Raw genomic sequence first — 24,898 nt, 5'->3', positions numbered from 1 at the left:
AGTGGCTCATGCCTATAATCCTAGCACTCTGGAGGCCAAGGCAGGTGGATTGCTTGAGCTCAGGAGTTGGGGAATAGCTGAGCAAAAATAAGACCCTGTCTCTACTAAAACTAGAAAAACTGGCCGGGTGTTGTGGCACATGCCTGTAGTCTCAGCTACTCAGGAGGCTAAGGCAAGAGGACTGCTTGAGCCCCAAGAGTCTGAGCTATGATGCCACAGCACTCTACCAAGGGTGACAAAGTGAGACTCCATTTCAAAACAAACAAACAAAATATATGAGGAATTGTATTTTAAAGGAAAGAAAAAGGATACTAAGATATGAAGTATGGCGTGTGTTTTGTTCTTTCTCAGAACACTATTGTTTTCTCCAAGTTGGTACCTTTTATTAGCATGCTGTAGGGTTTTCTCCTTCTTCGAAGAGTAAACAGCTGAAAAACAAGCACCAGGTCAAAGTCCTCAGCCCTTTCTGAAAGGTGCTAACAGTCCTCCCTACCTATAAATCTAAGTAGTTAAGTAAATCTTTCAGTATACAGAAAACACTAAAAGTTCAGAAGTAAAGCAGTAATGCCTCAAGAATGTTCAATTTTTTTTTTTTTTTTTTTTGAGACAGAGTCTCACTTTGTTGCCCTCGGTAGAATCCATCACTCTGTGATGCCCTCGGCCTCACAGCTCTCAGCAACCTCAAACTCTTGGGCTTAAGTGATCCTCTTACTTCAGCCTCCCAAGTAGCTGGGACTACAGGCGCCTGCCACAATACCCAGATATTTTGTTGTTGTTGTTATTGTTGTTTAGCAGGCCCTGGCTGGGTCTGAACCCACCAACCCCGATGCATGTGGCTGGTGCCCTAACCACTGAGCTATGGGTGCTGAGCCAAGAGTGTTCAATTATTAATGTACTTCCCCTAAAGCTTACTCCATTGAACCCAGGAATGAAGAATTTGGGCTCAGAGAAGTTGCACAAGCTGGGGAGAATTGTCCTTTTAATAAAAATGATACTTTAGTTAAAACAACAGCTACCACAAGAGCTTTAAAAAGATCTCTATGGTAGAAATTGCCCCTAGGAGACATTTTTCTATCAATACAGACGTTCAATTAGTATCACCAAATGCTGTTAGGTATCTCTAAAAGCAAAGGGGAAAAGACTCAGGACAACAATCAATATATACAAAGAATAATCAACATGTACATTCTGAGTAGGGCAAAGAATCCTTAGAGCCAGTCAAATCGACTGCTCTTTGCTCTCCCCAACACAACTTTGCTGACTCTATGCTTTTCTCAGCATTATTCCCTCCAGGTGAAATGTTCTGACTCTCACCCCAGCCTTTGGCCTCGTTCGAGATTGCCTTAAGAACACCTTCATCCACTCATTGCTAAAGCACTTTGTAATATTCCCTGTAGCACCAATTAACTCATTCTGTCTCTTACATTATCTACAGTCAGGACTTTCCCCCTATGTTCCTCCGGGACTTACACAATATGTAAAATCGCTTTCCATTTTCTATACTGTCTTGCATATTGTTTCAAATATTTATAGACTCTGTCAGAACTGGAGAGGCGTGGAGGTCTGAGTCTCAACCTAAAGACCTCAGAGCTGAAATGGCTTCAATGATAAAGCAAACATTGATTGAGTGCCTCTAAGTGGCATACCCAGAGTGAACTAAACAAAATCCCTGACCTCAGTGAGCTCACAATCTATAATTATATACAAACTATAATTGTAAATAACAATTATCTAGCTGAGCTCACGCCTGTAATCCTAGCATTCCGGGAGGCAGAAGCAGGTGGATTGCCTGAACTCACGGGTTTGAGACCAGCCTGAACAAGAACAAGACCCCATCTCTAAAAATAGCCGGGCCTTGTGGTGGGGGCACCTGTAGTCCTAGTTACTTGGGAGGCTAAACAAGAGGATTACTTGAACCAAAGAGTGAGTTGCAGTGAGCTATGATGATGCCACAGCACTCTACCCAGGGTAACAGAGTAAGATTGTCTCAAAAAAAAAAAAGGAATCAGGAAACTCAGGTTCTAGTCCCAACTTTGTCACTAACTAACTACACAATTGCTCTTGGGCAAAACACTTAAATGCTATCTGGAAAATAGATGCTTCCACTAGATTAACTACTTTCTCATGTTATTCAAACATTTTGATGCTGGCATGGCAGAAAGAAGAGATTACTATAGACAAGGATGGATAAGGTGGATTTTCCCAGTGACACTTTTTTTTTCTTTTTGAAACAGAGTCTTACTATGTTGCCCTCAGTAGAGTGCCATGGTGTCACAGCTCACAGCAACCTCAAACTCTGGGGCTCAAGTGATTCTCTTGCCTCAGCCTCCCAAGTAGCTGGGACTACAGGCGCCCGCCACAACGCCCGGCTGTTGTTGTTGTTGTTGTTGCTGCTGCTGCAGTTGTCATTGTTGTTTAGCAGGCCCGGTTCAGGCTTAAACCTGCCAGCCTACTCACTGAGCTAGGGCACCAAGCCCCAGTGACACTTTTTTTTGTAGAGACAGAGTTTCACTTTATTGCCCTCAGTAGAGTGTCGTGGAGTCACACAGCTCACAGCAACCTCCAACTCCTGGCCTTAGGCGATTCTCCTGCCTCAGCCTCCCGAGTAGCTGGGACTACAGGCGCCCGCCACAACGCCCGGCTATTTTTTTGTTGCAGTTTGGCCGGGGCTGGGTTTGAACCCGCCACCCTCAGTATATGGGGCCGGCACCCTACTCACTGAGCCACAGGTGCCACCCCCCCCAGTGACACTTTTTAAAAGGTAGAGTGAGACCAAGTGTTACAGCTCACATCTGTAGTCCTAGCACTTTGGGAAGCCAAGTTGGAAGAATCACTTGAGACCAGGAGTTCAAGACTAGCCTAGGCAAAATAGTAAGATCTAGTCTCTACAAAAAACAATTTTAATATTAGCCCCCTGGCATGTAACTGTAGTTCTTGCTACTTGGGAGGCTGAGGTAGGAAGATTGCTTGCCATAGGACTTTGAGGTTGCAGTAAGCTATGATTGTGCCACTGCACTCCACCCTGGGTAACAGAGGAAGACCCTAACTCTAAAAATAAAAAGAGGAGTGAGGTGCCAAAACTATTGAGTGAAAGTTTGTGGGGGATATAGCAGATGAGATATGTATAGAATCTCAAAATAAATATTACCCCACAAATTACTCAATGAAAGGAGAAAGGTACTTTACAAGGAGGTATTCCTGCAAAAAAATATGTGTGCATGTGTGTGTATGTGTATTTAGCCCCGATTCTAATTATGAGGAAATAAAACATATCCAGACTGTGGCACTGTGGCAATCATCTAGTCTGGACACTTCAAAACTGTCCATGTTATGAAATTTTAAAAAAGGCAAATGAGATAAAAGGACATCAAAGAGATATGACATCTAATGAATATGGACTAAAAAATATAATACTTTCCTGGGGAGCATGTTAAAATAAAGAAATAAATAATTTAACTAATTAATAAAAAATAAAAATCAGTATGTTTATATTGGTGTTAATTTTTTTTTTTTTTTTTTTTGTGGTTTTTGGCCGGGGCTGAGCTTGAACCCGCCACCTCCGGCATATGGGACCAGCGCCCTACCCCTTTGAGCCACAGGCGCTAACCAGGTGTTAAATTTCTTGAGTGTGATAATGACACTATGTTTATTTGGGAGAACATTCTTATGTTTAAGAGATACATGCTGAAATATTTAGGAGTGAACCATCATGATGTCTGCAAAGGGCCAGTGGTCCAGGAAAAAAAGATGCACACATATATGTATCCACATAAACACAGCTATATATGGAAAAAGGGACAAATGTGACAAAATATTCACAATTGGTGAATCTTAGGTGAAGGGTATATAGATTCACTGTACTATTTAAACTTTTCTGAGCTGGAATTTTTTTTCAAAACTATACGAAGTTCTAAGAGTAAAAGATAACATGAGAGTTAGGTAGAAAAAAACAAAGGAATCTTCCCAACAGATACCATGAGAGTTACAGAAATAAAAATTTTAAAACTAGAAAGAATTAGGAAATATGAAGTTTTAATTTATAAGAAATTAATAAGAATTTCAGAGATCAGCACAGATTTAAAGAAAAAAATGAAATTTTAACTAGGTATTAAAGGCTGAGCAAAGTTTTAGGCAGAACTAAGTGCTCTTTGAACAAGTATATGAGCAAAGGTGTATCAGCTACAGACAATGTGTACATATATAAACACATGCATATAAAACATACATACATCCACATGCACACAAATACACTACTTAACATATATCACATATGTACTTGAGATTAGCCATTTTGGAATGACTGGGGTGAAAATTCTGCAAATTCTGGGAAGGTCTGAATTCTATACAGTAATAGGTAACAAGAACTCTTGAAGATTTCTTGTATTTTTCTCCTAAATAATAAAAGCAATGCGTTTTTAATTCAGGAAGACAGAATAGTATGACAAATATAAATATCCCATTTTTATTAACATTTCAGTGTATTTCTTACCAGTTTTTTATGCAGTGGTTTTGGGTTTGTTTGTTTTTTTTAAGAGAACGGGGTGTTGTTATGTTGTGCAGACTACAATTCAGTGGCTATTTACAGGCCAATCGTGTTGTAATATAGCCTCAAACTCCTGATCTCAAGGACCCTCTCACCTCAGCCTCCCATGGAGCTGTGACGACAGACGGGCACCACCATCCCCAGCCATGTTGCTCTTTTCATTTACAATAATAATTTCCCCATGTTATTAAAAACTTTATAAATGTGACTCTAAATGGTTGCATCTTAGCTCGTATATATATATACACAGATATTTTGTTCTCAAAAAATTAAGAACAGAATTACCATATGATCCAGCCATTCCACTGCCAGGTATATACCCAAAAGAACTGAGAGATTCAAACAGATATCTGTACACCCATATTCCTAGCAGTAGCAAGGCTCACAAAAGCGAAAAGGTAGAAGCAACCCAAATGTTCATCCACAGATGAATAAACAAAATGTGATGTATATCTACAATGGAATATCATTCAGCCTTAAAAAGGAGATTCTGACACATGCTACAACATGGATGAACCTTGAGGACATTATGCAAAATAAAATAAGTCATCACAAATACTGACAAATACTGCATGAGTCCATTCATACAAAGTACCTCAAATAGGCTTGGTGCTTGTGGTTCAAGCGGCTAAGGCGCCAGCCACATACACCTGAGCTGGCGGGTTCAAATCCAGCCCGGGTGCCAAACAACGACGGCTGCAACAAAAAAATAGCCGGACGTTGGAGGCAGGAGAATCGCTTGAGCCCAGGAGTTGGAGGTTGCTGTGAGCTGTGATGTCACAGCACTCTACCCAGGGCAACAGCTTGAGGCTCTGTCTCAAATAAAAAAAAAAAAGTACCTCAAATAATCAAAATCATAGAGACAGAAAGTAGAATAATGGTTGAGGAAAGGGGGATAGGAGTTACTATTTAATAGGTATAGAGTTTCAATTCTGCAATATGAAAAGAGTTCTAGGGGGGCGGCACCTGTGGCTCAGTCGGTAAGGCGCCAGCCCCATATACCGAGGGTGGCGGGTTCAAACCCGGCCCCGGCTAAACTGCAACCAAAAAATAGCCGGGCGTTGTGGCCGGCGCCTGTAGTCCCAGCTACTCGGGAGGCTGAGGCAAGAGAATCGGTTAAGCCCAGGAGTTGGAGGTTGCTGTGAGATGTGTGATGCCACAGCACTCTACCGAGGGCCATAAAGTGAGACTCTGTCTCTACAAAAAATAAAGAAAGAAAGAAAGAAAGAAAAGAAAAGAATTCTAGGGCTCGGAGCCTATAACTCAGCAGCTAGGGTGCCAGCCACATACACTGGGACTGGCAGGTTCGAACCCAGCCCGAGGCCTACTAAACAACGACAACTACAACAACAGCAACAAAAAATAAAAATAGCTGGGCGTTGTGGTAGGTTCCTGTGGTCCCAGCTACTTCGGAGGCTGAGACAATTGCTAAAGCCTAAGAGTTTGAGGTTGCTGTGAGCTGTGATGTCACAGCACTCTACCAAAGGTGATGTAGTGAGACTGTCTCAAAAAAATGGGTGGCATCTGTGGCTCAATGGGTAGGCCCCGGCCCCATATACCGAGGGTGGAGTGTTCAAACCCAGCCCCAGCCAAACTGCAACAAAAAAACTGCCAGGCATTGTGGCAGGTGCCTTAGTCCCAGCTACTCAGGAGGCTGAGGCAAGAGAATTGCTTGAGCCCAAGAGTTTGAGGTTGCTGTGAGCTATGACATCATAGCACTCTACTGAGGGCAACAAAGTGAGACTCAGTCTCAAAAAAAAAAAGACCCTGTCTCTACACAAAAAAACTTTTTTAATTAGCTAGGCGTGGTGACACACAGTTGTAATGCTACCTATACAGGAGGATGAGGTGGGAGGATTGTTTAAACCCAGGAGTTAGAGGCTGCAGTAAGCTGTGACTGCTTCACTGCATTCCCATCTGGATCAGGAAGGAAGGAACGGAAGGAGGGAAGAAGGGAGGGAGGAAGGAAGGAAGGACAGGATGTAAGAGAAAGCCTGGAAGGAAAAACAGAGTCAGATCAGCACTCGGGAGGGACGGAATGTTAAGTACTGCCTTGGACAGCCTCACTGTAGTGGCAATATCTGAGTAAAGATCTGAAGGAAGGAAGGAAGCAAGCCCCTAAGCTATCTAGAGGAAGGGCATTCCAGGGAGCAGGAACAGCAACTCCAAAGGCACCAAGGCAGGAGCACGCCTGGAGCACCTGCAGTGCTCAAAAAACAGCCAGAGGCCAGTGTCTGAAGCAAATGAGAAAGAAGGAAGGAAGGAGATGCAGTCAGAAGGGGCCACAGATCATGGGGCTTGACAGCTGTACATTGTCATTTTTTTCTATACTGGCTACTTTGATAGGTAAAAAGATAATACAAAATATTTTAAGTATAGCTGGGCACGATGGCTCACACCTATAATCCTAGCACTCCAGGAGGCCGAGGCAGATGGATTGCCTGAGCTCATAAGTTTGAGACCAGCCTGAGCAAGAGTGGCTGTCTTTTTAGAGCAAGAGTCTCTTAAAAAAAAAAAAAAAATAGCCAGATGTTGTGGCCAGAGGCTGAGACAAGAGGATAGCTTGAGCCCAAGAGTTAGAGGTTGCTGTGAGCTATGATACCAGAGTACTCAACCCCAGGGCAACTGAGTAAGACTCTGTTTAAAAAAAAAAAAAGAAAATATATATACACACACACACACACACACATATATATACAGGAAAGAAAGAGTATAAAATTCACAGTACTACAAATTAATTGACAGAGGGACAGACATGTATCTAATTCATCCTTGTGTTCCTCACAAGTATTTGTCATGATGCTCAATAAATGTTTACGGAATAAAGGATGAGTCAAAGAAAGTTTTCTCAAGATGGAAAAAGACCATGGAAGGGAGAGATAAGGACAAAATTTGGGGGAAGGTTCAATTAGAAACAGAAGGGAATACTGGGAATCTAAAAAGAAAACGGAGTCATAGAAACAGGAAGAAAATCCAGGCTGTACTATGACAGCTGCAGGAGCCAGTGGAGAGAAGAGTGGGCCCCTCTGCGCATACCGCTAAAAGCCACACAGGAGCCAAGAGAACTAGGAAGGGAGGCAATAAAGGAAGTCATTGGCTTGGACAGTTTGAAACCAGATTGCACAGGATAAAAAATGTAGCCAACGGCAAGGAAAAAAGGAAGTAGCTAGCTATTCTTGAAAAATAGCTTCTTCTCTTTTTCTTGCAGTAAAAAGAGAAAAGAAAAATAGAATAGTAAGGATCCCCCAGCACACAGAAATCTGCTGGAAATGCCTCTTAGCCCCTGATTATGTGCAGTAAGGCTAATAAAGCCTTCAGGAAATAATTTACAACATTCCGCCCAGCTGGGATCCTCAAACAAGGAGGTGGATTGAATGAACACAAGAAAGATCCTATCCATACCGGGCATGAGAAAGACAGCACATCTTCACATTTGCTGTTAATAACGGGTTTGTTAAGTGGCCTGAAGAGGTTACACAGAAAGTTAATAGCTGCTCTTTTTTTTTTTTTTTTTTGATATCTAGCTAATGTGAGATAAACCAGCTAAAATTAATTAAGGTGTTTCTTTTGCTTGTTTATTTTAGTCTCTGTGATTCCTATTAAAGGCTCTCCTCAAATATCCAGAGGTGTCTGGGTGTCCATTCACATTTCAGGGTGAGGCACTAAATGTTGTCTGGGAGTTCCGTGTCAACTGATGAGCTTCCCTGTAATCAGGTCAAAACTTTGATGTATTTTTAAAATCGAAGAACTGAATAAATTTGTCTGTCTAATATGCATGTAACAATTTAAGAGCCATGCTGTTTGTAAGTAAGGCAAACATCATCAATTTCTCTTCTTTTTTTTTTTTTTTTTGAGACAGAGTATCAAGCTGTCACCCTGGGTAGAGTGGTATGGCATCACGGCTCACAGCAACCTCAAACTCTTGGGCTTAAGCAATCCTCTTGCCTCAGCCTCCTAAGTAGTTGAGACTACAGGTCCCCACCACAACACCTGGCTATTTTTTTTGGTTATAGTCGTCATTGTTTAGCAGGCCAGCTCTAGGGTATGTGGCTGGCGCCTTAGCCACTTGAGCTATAGGCGCCCAGCCTCAATTTCTCTTCTTACAATGCTTAGTTTCCTTGGGAAAGTTAGCTAAGGAATAGAGGCAAAATCCTTCATCATTATTTTATGTCATTTTAATATAGACCTTAGTAAAGGTAATTAAATGACAGGTAATTAGAAATAGCTAAATACAAAGGTTCTGTATGCATTCAGGAAAAGAAAGAAAAAAAGTCACATCTTTTCATCTAAGAATATGTATAGTTTTATAAGAGTATAATCAGTGGCTGGGAGCAGTGGCTCAGGCCTATAATCTTAGCACTCTGGGAGGCTGAAGTGGGTGGATCATTTGAGCTCACAAGTTTAAGACCACCCTGAGCAAGGGCAAGACCCCATCTCTAAAAATAGCCAGGTGTTGTGGCGGCCACCTGTAGTCCCAGCTACTTGGGAGGCTGAGGCAAGAGGATGGCTTGAGCCCAAGAGTTTCGGGTTGCTGTGAGCAGTAACACCATGGTACTCAACCCTAGGGCACCTGAGTGGGACTCTATCTCCAAAAAAAAGAGTATAATCAAACTAAACAAATATACGATCCTTATCAAAGTTAAAAAGGTCTTTATATTTTACCAAAATGTATAAGATAGAAAACTACTAAATGGGGCAGTGCCTGTGGCTCAAGGAGTAGGGCGCCGGTCCCATATGCCAGAGGTGGCGGGTTCAAACCTAGCCCTGGCCAAAAACCACAAAAAAAAAAAAAAAAAAATAGAAAAACTGAGGCAAGAGGATTGCTTGAGCCCAAGAGTTAGAAGTTGCTGTGAGCTATGATGCCACAGCACTTTACCCAGGGCAACCGCTTGAGACTGTGTCTCAAAAAAAAAAAAAAAAAAAGGCACAAATGACAGCCTGGCTACATCATGGACAAAATATCCCATATTTCCCAAGACAAAGAGGGTGAATTTCACCTAAATACACTGAATTTCAATCAAATACCTAAATTACTGATTTGAGTTATAAAGTTTATACTTTAATAACATTTTTGTAGAGGCAGTTGTTGTTAGTTAACATTTAGTAAGTGCTCTTCTATGTGTTACAGGTAAGTGTATGTAAGTGTATATATACACAAACAAGCAAATAAAAATTTTAAAATAAATCTAAGAGAAAGGTGGTCCATACAATATGATTATAAGAGTATTATATCTAATTGACTTACTTCCAGCAGAATCTCACACACCCCCACAGCAATCCCCAACCTTCACTGAAAAAAGAAGGAAGCAAGGGAGGGAGGGAGGGAGAAAGAAGGGAGGGGGAGAGGGGAGGGAGGGAGAAAAAAGGGGAGGGAGGGAGGGAGACAGTAGGGAAGGGTAGTAGGGGAGGGGAGAGAAGGGGAGGGGAGGGAGGGAGGAAGGAAACATTAAGAGCAAAGAGTTTCATTTTGTCTGTTCTGGTTACCTGGAGCCCCAAACGTTCATGGATCATATTGACAATGGCAATATGAAATGCAGAGTGACAAAAAGTCAGAGTTTTTTCTCTGCTCAAATTTTAAATTAAGGACGTATACTAGTTACTAAAGGAAACAGGTCTTGAAAGACAGAAGAGAGCACAGTGTCTTGCTCTAGCTGTTTTTAGTTTTAATTTTCCCTCTTAAAACCTGCCCAAATATTTCCATCTCTTACATGATTCTCAAAAGCCCAAATGCCATTCTGCAAAGGCTCCAAGTTGAGTCAGCACATTGTTTTTCTGATTGCGGATGGACAAGTGGAAAAACTGAGGCTTTGCACACTCCCCTAAAGATCAGATGATGCCCTCAGTCTGTCTGTGGAGCATGGGAAAACATTCTCCCTCTCAGATTACCAGCCCACTACCTCCACAGCGAGCGTGTGCACACACACACACAGAGAACATTTTATCTCTTCTGGTTACCTGGAACCCCAAAACCTCAAGGTTCAGACTGATAATGGCAATATGAAATGCAGAGTGACTAAAGTCAGGGTTTTTTCTAGTCTCTGCAAAGTAACTCAAAGAAAACCCTTGATAAAATGACTTGGAGAAGAAAGGCACTACCAAAATATTTAAACATTAGCCAAACAGTCTTTCTGTGATCATCCCCTAGCCTAAAACCCCAGACTGACACAAAGCCATTCTACATAGTATACAGAAACAGATTAGCTTTTAAACTCCCAACCTCCAGGCTTGGCGCCTTTAACGCAGTGGGTAGGGTGCCAGCCACATACACCGAGGCAGGCCGTTTTGAACCCAGCCCAGGCCTGCTAAACAATGACAACTACACCACCAACAACAACAAAAAGTTGCCAGGCCTTGTGGTGGGCACCTGTAGTCCCAGTTACTTCGGAGGCTGAGGCAAGAGAATAACTTAAGCCCAAGAGTTTGAGGTTGCTGTGAGCTATGATGCCACAGCACTCTATGGAAGGCGACATAATGAGATTCCATCTCAAAAAAAAAAAAAAAATCATTTGCTACCTAACAAACAAGTTCAGCAAGGTTGAGAACAATATACAAAGAACAATATACAAAAATCGCTTGTATTTCTATATAGCAATAAACAATCTAAAAATGAAATAAAACAAATTCCATTTATGATAACACCAAAATATAAATAAAATACTGGAGAGCAGTTGCTTCCACCAGTAATACCAGCACTTTGAGAGGCCAAGGCAAGAGGACTGCTTAAGGACATAAGTTCAAGACCAGCCTGACCAAAGCAATACCCGATCTCCGTAAAAAATTTAAAAATTATCCAGGCATGGGTAGAGGGAAGGGGATTGGTGGGATTACACCAGCGGTGCATCTTACAAGGGTATATGTGAAACTTGGTAAACAGTGTGAAGCTAGTGAATGATGCCCCATGATTATATCAATGTACACAACTATGATTTAATAAAAAAAAAAAAAAATAGCCAGGCATACATTGCTGTAGTCCCAGCTACTCAGGAGGCTGAGGCAAGAAGATCACTTGAGCCCACGAGTTTGAGGTTTTAGTGAGCTATGATGATGCCACTGCACTCTAATATAGGTGACAAACCAAGACACTGTTTCAAAAAATAAATAAATAAACAAAAATAAATAAAGTACTTGGCGATTAATTTAACAAAAAGATCACAAGTACACTGAAAATTATAAAATCCTGTTGAAGAAAAAGAAGACCCAAATAAATGGGAAGACATCTCTGTACATGGATGAAAGTTTAATATTGTTAAAATTGTAATATTCCCCAAATTGATCTACAGATTCAATACCACTACCCAAATTCCAACTTCCTTTTATACAGAACTCAGCAAATGGATCCATGAAAACTTCCTAACAGCCAAAACAATTTTGAAAAAGATCAAAGTTGGAAGATTCAAACTTCCTAATTTCAATACTTATTACAAAGCTACAAGAATCAAAACAGTGTGGTATTGATATAGATTATAGATCAGAGGAACAGAATTTAAGGTCCAGAATTAGAACACTCATTTATGGCCAATTTTTTTTTTTTTTTACTGAGTCTCATTCTGTTGCCCTGGATAGAGTGGCGCCATGGCATCATCATAGCTCAACTGATTTTTGCAAAAGATATCAAGATAATTCAATGGAGAAAAAAATAAGCTTTCCAACAAATCATCCTGGGACAATTGAATATCTACGTGCAAAAGACTGAAGTTAGACCCCCTACCTCACACCATATACAAACATCAACTCAAAATGGATTAATGGCCTAATGTAAAAGCCAAAACTATAAAACTCTTAGAAGAAAATATAGGCATTAATTCTATTACCTTAGATTAGGCAATAGTTTCTTAGATATGACACCAAAAGCAAAAGCATAAACAACAAAAGAAAAAAAATGACATACTACATGTCATCAAAATTAAACTCTTCTTCAAAAGTCACTACCAAGAAAGTGAAGAGACAATTCAGGACAGGAGAATATAGTTACAAATCATATGTCTGATAAGTGATTAGTATCCAGAATATAAAAAGAATAATTAAAAAGACAAATAACTCAATTGAAAAATGCACAAAAGAACTAAATAGACATTTCTCCAAAGATCTAGAGACAGTCAAAAAGCCCATGAAGAGATGCTCAACATCATTAGCCATTAGGGAAATGCACATCAAAACCACAATGAGATACCACTTCACACTCACTGGGATAGCTGTTATTTTAGAAAAAATGGGGAGAGTGGCAATAACAGGTTTTGATGAGGATGTGGAGAAATTGGAACCCTCATACCTTATTGGTAGGAATGTAAAATGGTACAGCTACTTTGAAAAGCTGTTTGGCAGTTTCTCAAAAAGTTAAAAAAGAGTTACCATATGACCCAGCAATTCTACTCACATGTACATACCCAAGAGAACTGAAAACATACGTCCACACAAAAACTTGTACACCAATGTTCACAGCAGCATTATTCACCATAACCAAAAAGTGTAAACAGCTTAAATACCCATCAACTGACAAATAAACAAAATGTGGTATATCCATAAAATGGAATATTTGACCATAAAAAGGAATGAAATACTGATACATGCTACAACACGGATGAATCTAAATGCTATTTTTTTCTTTTCTTTTTTTTTTTTAAATTGAAAGAGTCTCACGATGTCGCCCTGGGTAGAGTGCCTTGACGTCTTAGCTTACAGCAACCTCAAACTCTTAGGCTCGAGAGACTCTCTTGCCTCAGCCCCCCTAGTAGCTGGAACTACAGGCACCCACCACAACACCGGCAATTTTTTATTGTTGTTGTTTGTTTGTTTAGCAGGCACAGGCCAGGGTCGAACCCACCAGCCCTAGAGCATGTGGCCAGTGCCCTAACCACTGAGCTACAGGTGCCCAGACTTTTCTTTTCTTTTTCATTAATTTTTTTATTTTAGAGATGGGGTCTCTCTCTGTCACCCAGAATGCTATAGCATGACCATAGCTCACTGGAGTGAGCTGACTCCTGGGCTCAAGCAATCCTCCTAGCTCAGCTTCCCAGGTAGCTAGAATTACAGGCATGCACCAAGAAGCCAGTCACTAAAGGCCACATTTCATTTACTCGACATGTCCAGAATAGGCTAAGCCATAGAGACAGGAAGTAAATTAGTGGTTGCCAGGGATAGTGAGGAACAGGGAATGGGACTAGACTGCTGATAGGTCTGAAGTTTCTTTTAGGAATGATGAAAATGTCTAGAAGTAGATGTAGTAATGGCTATACAAAATTTAGAATATACTAAAAACCACTAAATCATACAAATGGGGGAGTTTTATGGTAGGTGAATTATATCTCTACTTTTAACATTTAAACAAGAACCATTTGTTTCAGCAGTGAAATGTTCCTAAGGAGAAAGGAAATAATGAGTTCCTTAACGTGAGCAAAGGTTAGTTTTCCTAAGATCAGGACTCATAATGTTCTTAGCAGATTTGAATTTTTTCAAATTCAAAGGTATATTATGAATAAAGTTAACAAGGAGATTTTTGCAAAAATACAACTACCTTTCCCTAATGCATCAACCATTTTTTTTTAGAGATAAAGTCTCACTTTGTCACCCTCGGTAGAGTGCCGTAGCGTCACAGCTCACAGCAACCTTCAGCGCTTGGGCTTAGTTGATTCTCTTGCCTCAGCCTTCTAAGTAGCTGGGGCTACAGGCTCCTGCCATAACACCTAGCTATTTTTTATTGCAGTTTGGCTGGGGCTGGGTTCAAACCCACCACCCTTGGTATATGGGCCAGCGCCCTATTCACGGAGCCACAGCACCGCCTATGCATCAACCATTTTTACTTTTTCCATGTTCCCTTCTAGAATATACACATGTATGTTTTATCTAGATTATACACATGAATATTTTTACATGTGTATAATCCATGCAAACAATGAGTGCAAAGTTTCCCACATTGCTACACAGCCTTTAAAATTATCATTAAATGATTAAATGAATATACTAAAAATTAGTTGACAAATTAGTTGACATTTATAATTTTCCAATAACTCTTTCCTCTCCATGCCCTGCCCAAAAGGGTCAAATATTTAAGTCATTTCCACTGCTTATAGAAAATGTTACAATATATTTGCAATACAAAAAGTTAACATAGTTCATGCCCATAGCACAGTAGTTATGGCACCAGCCACAAGCATCGAGACTGGTGGGTTCAAATCCGGCCTGAGCCAGCTAAACAACAATGACAACTGCAACAAAAAAATAGCCGGGCATTGTGGCAGGCACCTGTCCCAGCTACTTGGGAGGCTGAGGCAAGGTAATAGCTTAAGCCCAAAAGTTTGAGGTTGCTGTGAGCTGTGATGTCACAGCACCGTACCAAGGGCGACATAGTGAGACTCTGTCTCAAAAAAAAAAAAGAAAGAAAAAAAGAAAAGCTAACCTGCTCTTTTCTTCTCTTGAATCACTGAATTAATATTTCCAGGAAAAGAATTACTAAACCAAAAGACAGGCACTTTTATGACTCCTGACTGCCTTTCAAAAGTATTACAAATTTAGACTGCTATAAGCATATTACCATTTTTTATACTTTTTTTTTTTTTTTGAGACAGAACCTCAAGCTACGGCTCTGGGTAGAGTGCCAGGGGCCAACCTTACAGCAACCCCCAACTCGGGCTCAAGTGATCCTCTTGCCTCAGTTTCTCTATTTTTAGTAGAGATGAAGTCTCACTTGCTCAGGCTGGTCTCAAATTCCTGAGCTCAAGCGATCCACCCAGTTCAGCCTCCCAGAGTGCTAGGATTACAAGCGTGAGCCACCACGCCCAGACTCATTTTTCACACTTTTGATGTAATTAATGTTGTAAGATTTCATCAGAATAACTTGAGATCTGCCTTTAGTATTAAAACCTTTTATGGTTACTTAAGGGCTTCCAAAATCCATGAGCATTTGCTGTGTTTCTTTTAAACTTTGGGGGTTTTTCCCAGTCACTTAAAGAGAATGAAGAATTATTTTAAACTCAGTATGCTTATTCTAAGGAAAGAAAAACATACAATATATTGTTCTACTTTCCTTAAAATAGACATATGCATGTAGCCATTTTGTCAATTAACAGCAACATTAGAACTACAATAGAGCCTAGAATTCAAACACAATAAAAAGGAAAAGAAAAAACCTACAATAATGGGTGGCGCCTGTGGCTCAGCAGGTAGGGCGCCAGTCCCATATGCCGGAGGTGGCGGGTTCAAGCCCAGCCCCGGCCAAAAAAAAAAAAAAAACCTACAATAATTATACACTTTTAAAATTTCAACATCTGTAATAAGTAAAAGCACAAACATACAAGTGTCTCTCTTGACTACCAATCTCTAGCCTAAAAAAGAGATCAAGAACAACTGCTATGGTCTGAATGTGCCCCTCCAAAATTCATGTTAAAACTTAATTCCCTCCCAGCTGCTCGGGAGGCTGAGGCAAGAGAATCGCGTAAGCCCAAGAGTTACAGGTTGCTGTGAGCCGTGTGACGCCAAGCACTCTACCGAGGGCGGTACAGTGGGACTCTGTCTCTACAAAAAAAAAAAACTTAATTCCCCACGTGGTGGTATTAAGAGGTGGGACTTTGGGGAAGTGACTAGGTCTGAAGGGCAGAGTCCTTATAAATAGATTAGTACCTTAATAAAAGCACTAGAGGGAACTAGCTTAGGCCATGTAAAGACGCAGCAAGACGGCCCTCATCAGATACCAAAAGCCAGTGCCTAGAACTTGGACTTCCCAGACTCTAGAACTGTGAGAAATAAATTTCTATTATTTATATATTACCCAGTCTCTTGTATATTTTGTTACATAGCACAAATAGACAAAGACAACAACCAAGAACCTATACAAAGAACTGTTAAAATAAAAATAATAGTTAAGTAAGCACTATGTACCAAGCACTATTAGAAGCATTTTCATCTTTTTTTTTTTTTTTTTGCAGTTTTTAGCCAGGGCTAGGCTTGAACCTGCCACCTCCGACATATGGGGCCAGCACCCTACTCCTTTGAGCCACAGGTGCCGCCCAGCATTTTCATATTCACTATCACATTAATTCTTTTTTTTTGAGCAGAATGTCACTATGTCACCCTCAGTAGAGTGCCATGGCATCCTAGCTCACAGCAACCTCAAACTCTTGGGCTTAAGCGATTCCCTTGCCTCAGCCTCCCAAGTAGCTGGGACTACAGGCGCCCACCACAACACCCAGCAATTTTTTATTGCAGCTATCATTGTTGTTTAGCAGGCCCAGGGTGGGTTCAAACGCACCAGCCTCAGTGTATGTGGCTGGCACCCTAACCATTGAACTACAGGCGCCAAGCCTATTGTCGCCTTTTCTTTTTTTTTTTGACCGGGGCTGGGTTTAAACCCGCCACCCCCGGCATATGGGGCTGGCACCCTATCCCTTTGAGCCACAGGAGCCACCCATATTGTTTCTTTTCTTATTTTCCTTTTCAGCATTGGTATGATTTGGGGCTTCTTGTTTGTGTGTTCTAAGGAAAAAAAGATGAAAGACAATACTAAAATAAACTATATTCAATCCTAGTAATTTCACTTCCACGTATTTAAATTTAATAAATATCCTTTTTATGTCAAGTAAATCTTACTGAATTGTAAGTTTACTACCAATAATATATAAATATGTAAATATGTACTAGATAATAATTATAATTTATATGTATATAAAAGATATATTTAGAAGAAAAGGCCCCTTTGAAAAAAATAGACCACTTTATACATAACTAAACATCTAACAAGCCCTTCACAATTGTTTGGAATGTCTCAGAATTTAAATAATTCTGAGGTCCTTTTGGAAGTACAAGGAGAAGCAGGTGGTGTTAATCCCCATAAAACCAAGAGAAAGGCAAAACATGGTCCTTTGCTATTTCATCCAGATCATTCTAAGTCAGAGCCAGTATGCAACTATGGTCTCTCTTGACCTAAAGATCTATGCTCAGGCTTCAGCAATCTTAGTAACACAAAACTTTCAAAAATCAGGCATGATTCTCGGTATGACTTCAACTTATATATTTTTTTAAAAACTGGGGGCGAGGGCAGAAGGAAAGGGCACATAGGTAAATGAGTTTCAAAAGCAGTGGCTCATGCCTATTATCCTAGCACTCTGGAGACTTAGGCAGGTAGACTGCTTGAGCTCAGGAGTTCGAGACCAGCCTGAGCAAGAGCCAGACTCCATCTCTACTAAAAATAGAAATACTAGCTGGGCATAGTGGCAGGGGCCTATAGTCCCAGCTAAATGGGAGGCTGAGGCAAGAGGATTACTCCAGCCCAAGAGTCTGAGGTTGCTATGAGCTATGATGCTATAGTACTCTACCCAGGGCAATGGAGCCTATATCTCAAAACCAACCAAATAAATAAACAAAAAGTGTGTCAAAGATTGCTTGAACCTAGGATATCTAAAATATAGACATTAAAATCACAAGACTAATACAATAAAAACCAGAGGTAACCCTGATTATTTGCTTTTCCAAAGATAACAGCTATCTTTAAGTCTGAACAACTTGGGACTGGAAGCTTGCTGGAGTGGGAAGGACTCAATCTAGAAGTCAGGAGATGGGTTCTGGTCCACTTGATGCTTCCAGCTAGGAGGGAAACCCTAAACAAATCGCTTTTTCTCTTCTCTTTCTCAAGGTTTACTTTCCTTATTCAAGAGATTGACTAGACCAGTGTTTCCTAAACTCACCTAACCATAAAAATTACCTCAGAGTAACTGCAAACATGTGGATTCATTCCAAGGCCCCTCCCCAGAGATCCTGGTTCAGGAGGACTCTGGGTAAGGCCTAGGACGTTACTCTTTATTAAGTGACCCAAGTAAATTTTATCATCTGGTAAACTAGCGAACACTGGGCTAGCTAATCCTCAAGCTGCCTGCCTTCCAGCTCTGATTCTATCTGGATATTTCATAAAGATGTTCTAAAAATATGCAAAATTATAATAATTCAATGTATATTACTCTGCCAAAATAAATGTACAAGATCATGAATACAAATATATGTCCCCGTAAAGTAGTATTAAACTCTCAGCATATTAATATGGAGAGACTTGTGGAGTTACAGAAAGAAATAACTACATAGCTAATGTTTTAAGTGAAAACTCTACAGTGCATTCTTGCCTTGGAGAACAACAATGTCTGACAATCCCACCTGTTTGTAGCTCAGAAAAAGCTAGAAAAGAGCCTGGCTAAGTCCCCAGCAGCTGTGAATAGCATGATCTACAATACTGGAATGCAACTGCTACAAAGCTAAAATATAAACAATGGAACATTAACTGGTTACTAATTCTTCAAATCCACCTCAATGTAGAAAACTGGGTGTCCTAATTTTTTGTTAGGAAGGTTCTATCAGGTAAATGGAGAGCCTCTAGCATGCTTTCTGCACTCAATGGTAGTAGCCTTTAATCTCACTTTTCCTTTCCCTACACTGTTTTGTTTTAGATGGCTTTTCCAAAATTCTCATCATCTTCTAGAGGGATTTCCTGAATTTTTTTCTCTTATTTAGATTTATAGGTAACTATAAAACTAACAAATAAGCGAAAGACCAAATGTGAGGCACACAGAGGGGCAAAGTTGTAAAGAATGTTCATTAGCAACCAGTTATGATATAGATAAGTTACAAAAAATGTAAATAAAGCCAAGATGAAAGCACAAAACTGAGTTTGACAAATTACTGTGTGACCTTTGCAACAGAAAAAGATAAGAAACCAAGAGTGAAACATAATTACATAATTTAGCCATTAGAAAAACAGTTGTAGAGTAGCCCATTAAAGTAGCACATAAGCCCTGTATAATGTTAGTATAAAATGTTTTCAAAATGAATCTTGATACCTGATGTGCAAATAGAATTCTTCAAAAATGGGAACACCAAATGCTATGTACATCCCAGAAACATTGGGTTTAAAGCTGTGTACAAGTTTAAAAATATTTCTGTGTCCTGCTGCCCAACTGGCTCTGAGGCAATGTTTGGACAAAAGACCAAATCTTCCACTCAGTAAAACAGAAATGGCAAATTAGGATCAAGGGAACTAGCTGTTAAGAGAGTTCTGATGGGGCGGCGCCTGTGGCTCAACGGGTAGGGTGCCGGTCCCATATGCCGGAGGTGGTGGGTTCGAGCCCAGCCCCGGCCAAAAAAAAAAATAAATAAAAAAAAAAAAAAAAGAGAGTTCTGATGTCACAGACCTGAGTTAAACTCCCAAATAAATTGTGTGACCTTGAACAAATCATTTAACTTAAACTCCAATTTCCTCATTTGCAAAACAGACATAATGCTTCATTCAGCCATTGTGAGATTTAAACAAGGTGATTCATGTAAAGCACTAAACCCTGTTCTTGGCACAGAGTAAACAGGTAAATAATAATACACATCATTATCACCATCATCAAGCTCAAGCTGTAAAACTAGCACAATTACTATCTCCCAACATCTAGTAAAGCAAAGAGATTCCTGGTAGCCAGAAAAAAATTCTAAGCATGAGAAAAAAGACATCATGAATACTAATATAAAGATAGCTTTTCTTTCCAAATTATAGAACTTTCTGTATCCCCCTCCTTAGTAAATAACTCAGACTAATTCTGTACAGCTATATATAGAAAAGGTTTGAATACAAGCATTCTTAATTAGAAACAATAATTTTCAGTGACATCTGGATTAAGGATCTAACCAGTTTGGGGAGTTACCGTTGGTATTGTTGGGGGTGTCTGTTTTGGTTTTGTTTCTTGGAAATAAAAAAGTTAGAAGAGAGAAAAAGGAACGGAAAAAAAAATCTTTAAACCATTCCAACGACCTGCCAAACAACAATGACAACTACAATCAAAAAATAGCCAGGCATTGTGGTAGGCATCTATGGTCCCGGCTACTGGGGAGGCTGAGGCAAGAGAATTGTTTAAGTCCAAGAGTTTGAGGTTGCCATAAGTTGTGACGCCACAGCAGTCTACCCAGGGCAACATGGTGAGACTCTGTCTCAAAAAAAAAAAAGAATACATTTCAAAAACATACTGTAAGAGTTGAGTTTAGAAGAAAAACATTTCTCATGGAAATAATCAATCATAGAAAAATTATTCAAGAACAGCCAAAAACAAATTTTCAAAATAATGTATACTTTGAAATTTTGAGCAGAGGCGGGATAAATGAGCTGTGAAGTGAATAAATTCTCAAAGAAAAAAGACATAGAAGGGAAGAAAAGACTTGAGCAGGAAGTACAAACTAGTGTCATCAATCCATCAGTAAATGCGTAAGGATTCTGAATAATAAAAAATACAATAAATTATCTATATCAATATTGGGAAATTTAGTGATAAAAAAGACTTCAAAGGCATTTTCATGCATTTCAAGATATCTTTCTGTATTACAGATACTACTGCAAAATTACTGAAGAGACTGGTTAGATGCTCTACATGACAACTTGGCAGTGTAAGAATAATGACATTCCCAAAAGAAGCCAAGTCATCTAGAGATACTGGATATTTTCTTTTTACTATTTAAGAATCTGGAAGACTGGGCGTAACCTGTGGCTCAGTGAGTAGGGCGCCGGCCCCATATGTCAAGGGCGGCGAGTTCAAACCCAGCCCTGGCCAAACTGCAACAAAAAAATAGCCGGGCGTTGTGGCGGGCGCCTGTAGTCCCAGCTACTTGGGAGGCTGAGTCAAGAGAATCGCCTAAGCCCAGGAGTTAGAGGTTGCTGTGAGCTGTGTGACGCCACGGCACTCTACCGAGGGCCATAAAGTGAAACTCTGTCTCTACAAAAAAAAAAAAAAAAGAATCTGGAAGACTAACCTTATGCTTTTAAATGTAAATTATCAATCTTCAAAGCACATTCTGCTCTATTCCTTTACATGAAAATTAACTGCAATGTGATCCTGTTCTAAAGAGGACACCATTCAGCCAGAAAAATGGAATTAGGACAACCACACACTCCACAAGCGTGTTCAGATCATCATACCCAGTGAGCTGTCACCAGGTACACATGGTCTTTTTCACAGGAGAGACCACTATTAGTGATCAAAATTCTTTTTGAAGAAGGAAACTTAGTCTTGAAGACTACTGGGTCAGGAAAGATTACATACTCATTGCAATATATGCAAATGCACTAGCACGATAGCAAATAAAAAAATTCAGCATCCCTCAGTTTTCTGATAACACTAGCTATTTACCAGAAACTTTCAGAATTTCAAAATAATAATATGAGTTGCCATTTTCCTGTTCATTACAAGGTAAAACAAAACCCCACGATGCAAGAAATGATGCGTGGTGTAAGCACATAAAACTCTACACTTCTTTCTCTTCGCTGTTAAACACCCTGGAACAGTGAGAGTTGACTTGGAGATACACTTCATTTTAATGTATCAGGAGATCAATGTTAAAAAAGAACACTTTTAAAAAAAGAAATAAACAACCCATAATAAGTACAGGGATTTATCCTATTGTTAAAAGTGCAAGCTTTTGCCCAAAGCATACTTGGTTTGGGAAATCCTATGTGTTGTGAATTAAATGTAAGCAAATAATGAAGAAAGCTACATAATACAGATACAGTCTCATAAAAGGTTAACTTAGCTCTAGCCTTTCCAAGTTATACATTAATAACTAACTTTAGTTTAAAAAAAAAAAAGACAGCTCTTCTAGCTAAAGCATGTCACATCTAAAACAAGTGAATTTTTTTTTTTTTTTTTTTTGGTGGTGATTGGCTTATCCCACCCCCTACTCTCAAAGGCAAAGGCCAGCCTCAATCTTCACCACAGGTCGCCAGACAACCAGGAACAGAAGCAACAGAAAATGTATTTCCAATCTTTAAAACATCAGCGTGGATGCTTAAGGAGGAGGAAAAAAGGACTGCGCTGAGGAAAACTATTTAAACGTTTTCCAAATGCCTGTGATTAGTATATGTCAACCAAATGGCAATAACATTAGCCAGCCTCTACTTTCACCTACCCACTCAGAACCCAATGAGTGCAGCAAAACCTTCGGGGGGAGGGGGAGGTGTGGGGGTGGGGATGGGAAGAGTATCACGCACAGAAATTAGGAAGTTTGCTTTTCAATAATGGGACAAAGTAAGGGATAGCAGCCTTGTGCTTTTAAAGAACCTAAAAGCGGTTTACTAGTTCAATCCGTCCCCAAATCCATACCACCCTTTCAACTTTGCAATTAAGAAAGAGGAGGAGAAATTCCGGTCAACTCGCCTTGGGGGGTTGGTGAGGGTAGAAGACTCAAGTAGGGAGGATGGAGAGAGAAAAAAGCAAGCCAGTGAAAGATAACAAAATTTCCCACCTTTCTTAAATTCTTCCAGCATAGCGTCCAACTTGGTGTCATTGAAAACAAAGTGTAAAGGGTGGTTATAAAATTTGGTGATGGTTTTCAAGGGAGTGCAGTCGTCTGGATCCACGAAGGCCAAGTCTTTGACAAAGAGCAGGTCCACGATGTTGGAGCGCTCTCCCTCAAACACTGGAATGCGAGTGTAGCCGCTCTCCATGATCTCCGACATGGTGTTGAAATCCAGGATGGCCTCGCCTGTCATCATGAAGCAGTCCCGGAGCGGGGTCATCACGTCCTCCACCGTCTTGGTGCGGAGTTCCAGCGCCCCTTGGATTATGTTCAGCTCCTCCTTAACGAGGTCGTTGTAGGGGTCGGTGACCCGCAGCATCTCCAGCAGCTTTTCCCGGTTATAGACGGTGCCTATCTCCTGGCCCAGGACGCAGTCCAGCAGCTTGCTGACCGGGTAAGAAGCGGGGAAGGTCATCATCATGAAAAACTTGGTGAGGAAGATGGTGTTGGCCCCAACAGCCAGGCCGTGCCGCGAACAGATGGCCTGGGGCACGATCTCCCCGAAGATGACGATGCCTATGGTGGACACTACCACCGCCACGAGGCCTGAGCCGGCGATGTCGTCGAGCAGGATGGTGAGCGTGGTGTTGACCAGCACGTTGCCCAGCAGCAGTGAGCACAGCAGGTAGTTGCCCTGCCTGCGCACCGGCTCGATGCGCTTGGCGTAATTCTTCTCCTTCTCCGTGCCGCAGTTCTGCACGATGCGCAGCTCCATCGGGTCCAGGGCCATGAGCCCCAGGTTGAGGCCGCTGAACATGCCCGACAGGCACAGCAGTAGCGAAATGAAGATCACCTGCAGCCAGAAGGGCAGTAGGAATTTCTTCTCCTCGCCTACGATCATCTTGGTGTCCTCGCCATCGTGGTAAATCCAGGTGGTCTCGGCCCACGGCGGCGGCGGGAGCCCGGCCACCCCCGAGCCGCCCTTGCCCCCGACGGTGCCACCCGCGGACCCCGGGCCGCCGGCGCCCAGGGCAGGCGTGGAGAGCGACGTGCACAGGTAATAGGACTTGCTCTTCTCCATCTTGCGCAGCGGTTTGATTTCGATCTCAATGATGCCCGATGTGCGGCGGTTGAGAATGATGTGGGGCAAGATGATGATGTCTGAGGTGCGGATGCCGCAGCGCTGGGGGCCGCTGTCCGGCTCTGGTGGCGCTGGGCCCCCCATCCCGCGCTCGCCGGGGCTGTGGCGCCGCCGCTCGTGCTCGGTGAAGGCGATGCGGGACCACGTCTCGTTGTTGATGTTCTGCCCGTACACCCGCAGCTTGACCCGGGTCCGCTCGCTCACCCGCAGCGCCCCCCCTTCCATGAACGACACGTCGTTCGTGTCCTCCAGCCGCAACCCGATGATCACCGTCTCCTCGTTCTCGCCCGCCGCCGCGCAGCCGCCAGCGCCACAGCAGCAGCTCAGCAGTAGCAGCGGCAGCAGCCGCCCTGCGGCCGCCTGCAGGACCCCCCGGCTGCGGGCGCTGAGGCTGCGGCGTGCCGCCATCTTCCAAGTGGGCAGTGCGGCGGCTGCCTGCCCGCCCGCCATCTTTACTTCGGGTTCACAAGCGCCACAGCCAATCATAGGGTGGCTGCTCCAGCTGCAGCTTCATCCTTCCCACCCGGCGGCGCGAGCGCAGGCACTGGCCCCTGGGCTAGACTGCAACCCAGCGTATGCGCCCAGTGCTCAGCAGTCCGCCACCCTGACTGACACTGATTCGACCTCCGCCAGCTGAGGAACCCCGAGGCCCGTGGGAGGGGGTAGCAGAGGGAGGGGAGCACCAGCCACTCCGACGAGAGGCGAGCCGACCAGCCAATCACGAGCGGGCGCCCGTCCTCCCAGCCAGGGGGCTGGAATGGGGGCGTGGTCGTGCCCGGCGCTACGGACCAATGGCAACGTAAGTGGGTGGGGAAGATGAGGGCCACCAACCTCCCCAGCACGCCAAGTTTCCAACTGAAAGGCGCGTGACTCTTGTGTATGTGAGAGGAGAGGAGGCGTGGCCACCCGGGGCCGAGAGCCAGTCAAAGATGAGGGCTGTAGGAAAGGGGGCGTGGCCCTTCTCCGGCCGCCAA

The 24,898-nt window shown here is 42.0% G+C and overlaps 1 protein-coding gene across 4 annotated transcripts in view; it reads right to left on the bottom strand.

Annotated features, from left to right (window-relative positions):
* CNNM2 (cyclin and CBS domain divalent metal cation transport mediator 2) overlaps window positions 1-24,596 on the bottom strand; it is a 160,334-nt gene extending 135,738 nt beyond the window's left edge. For all 4 annotated transcript variants that reach the window (XR_008378738.1, XR_008378739.1, XM_053583035.1 and 1 more), the window contains exon 1: window positions 22,790-24,596. Coding sequence is in view for 2 of the 4 variants with exons in the window: in XM_053583035.1 (XP_053439010.1) it covers window positions 22,790-24,410 (1,621 nt within the window). In the remaining 2 variants the exon portion in view is untranslated. The remainder of the gene's footprint in view (window positions 1-22,789) is intronic.
* Between the last annotated feature and the right edge of the window lie 302 nt (window positions 24,597-24,898).

This window comes from Nycticebus coucang, chromosome 3 (assembly GCF_027406575.1).
Source record: "Nycticebus coucang isolate mNycCou1 chromosome 3, mNycCou1.pri, whole genome shotgun sequence".
Lineage (NCBI taxonomy): Eukaryota > Metazoa > Chordata > Mammalia > Primates > Lorisidae > Nycticebus > Nycticebus coucang.
This window is presented reverse-complemented; position numbering and strand designations above follow the sequence as displayed.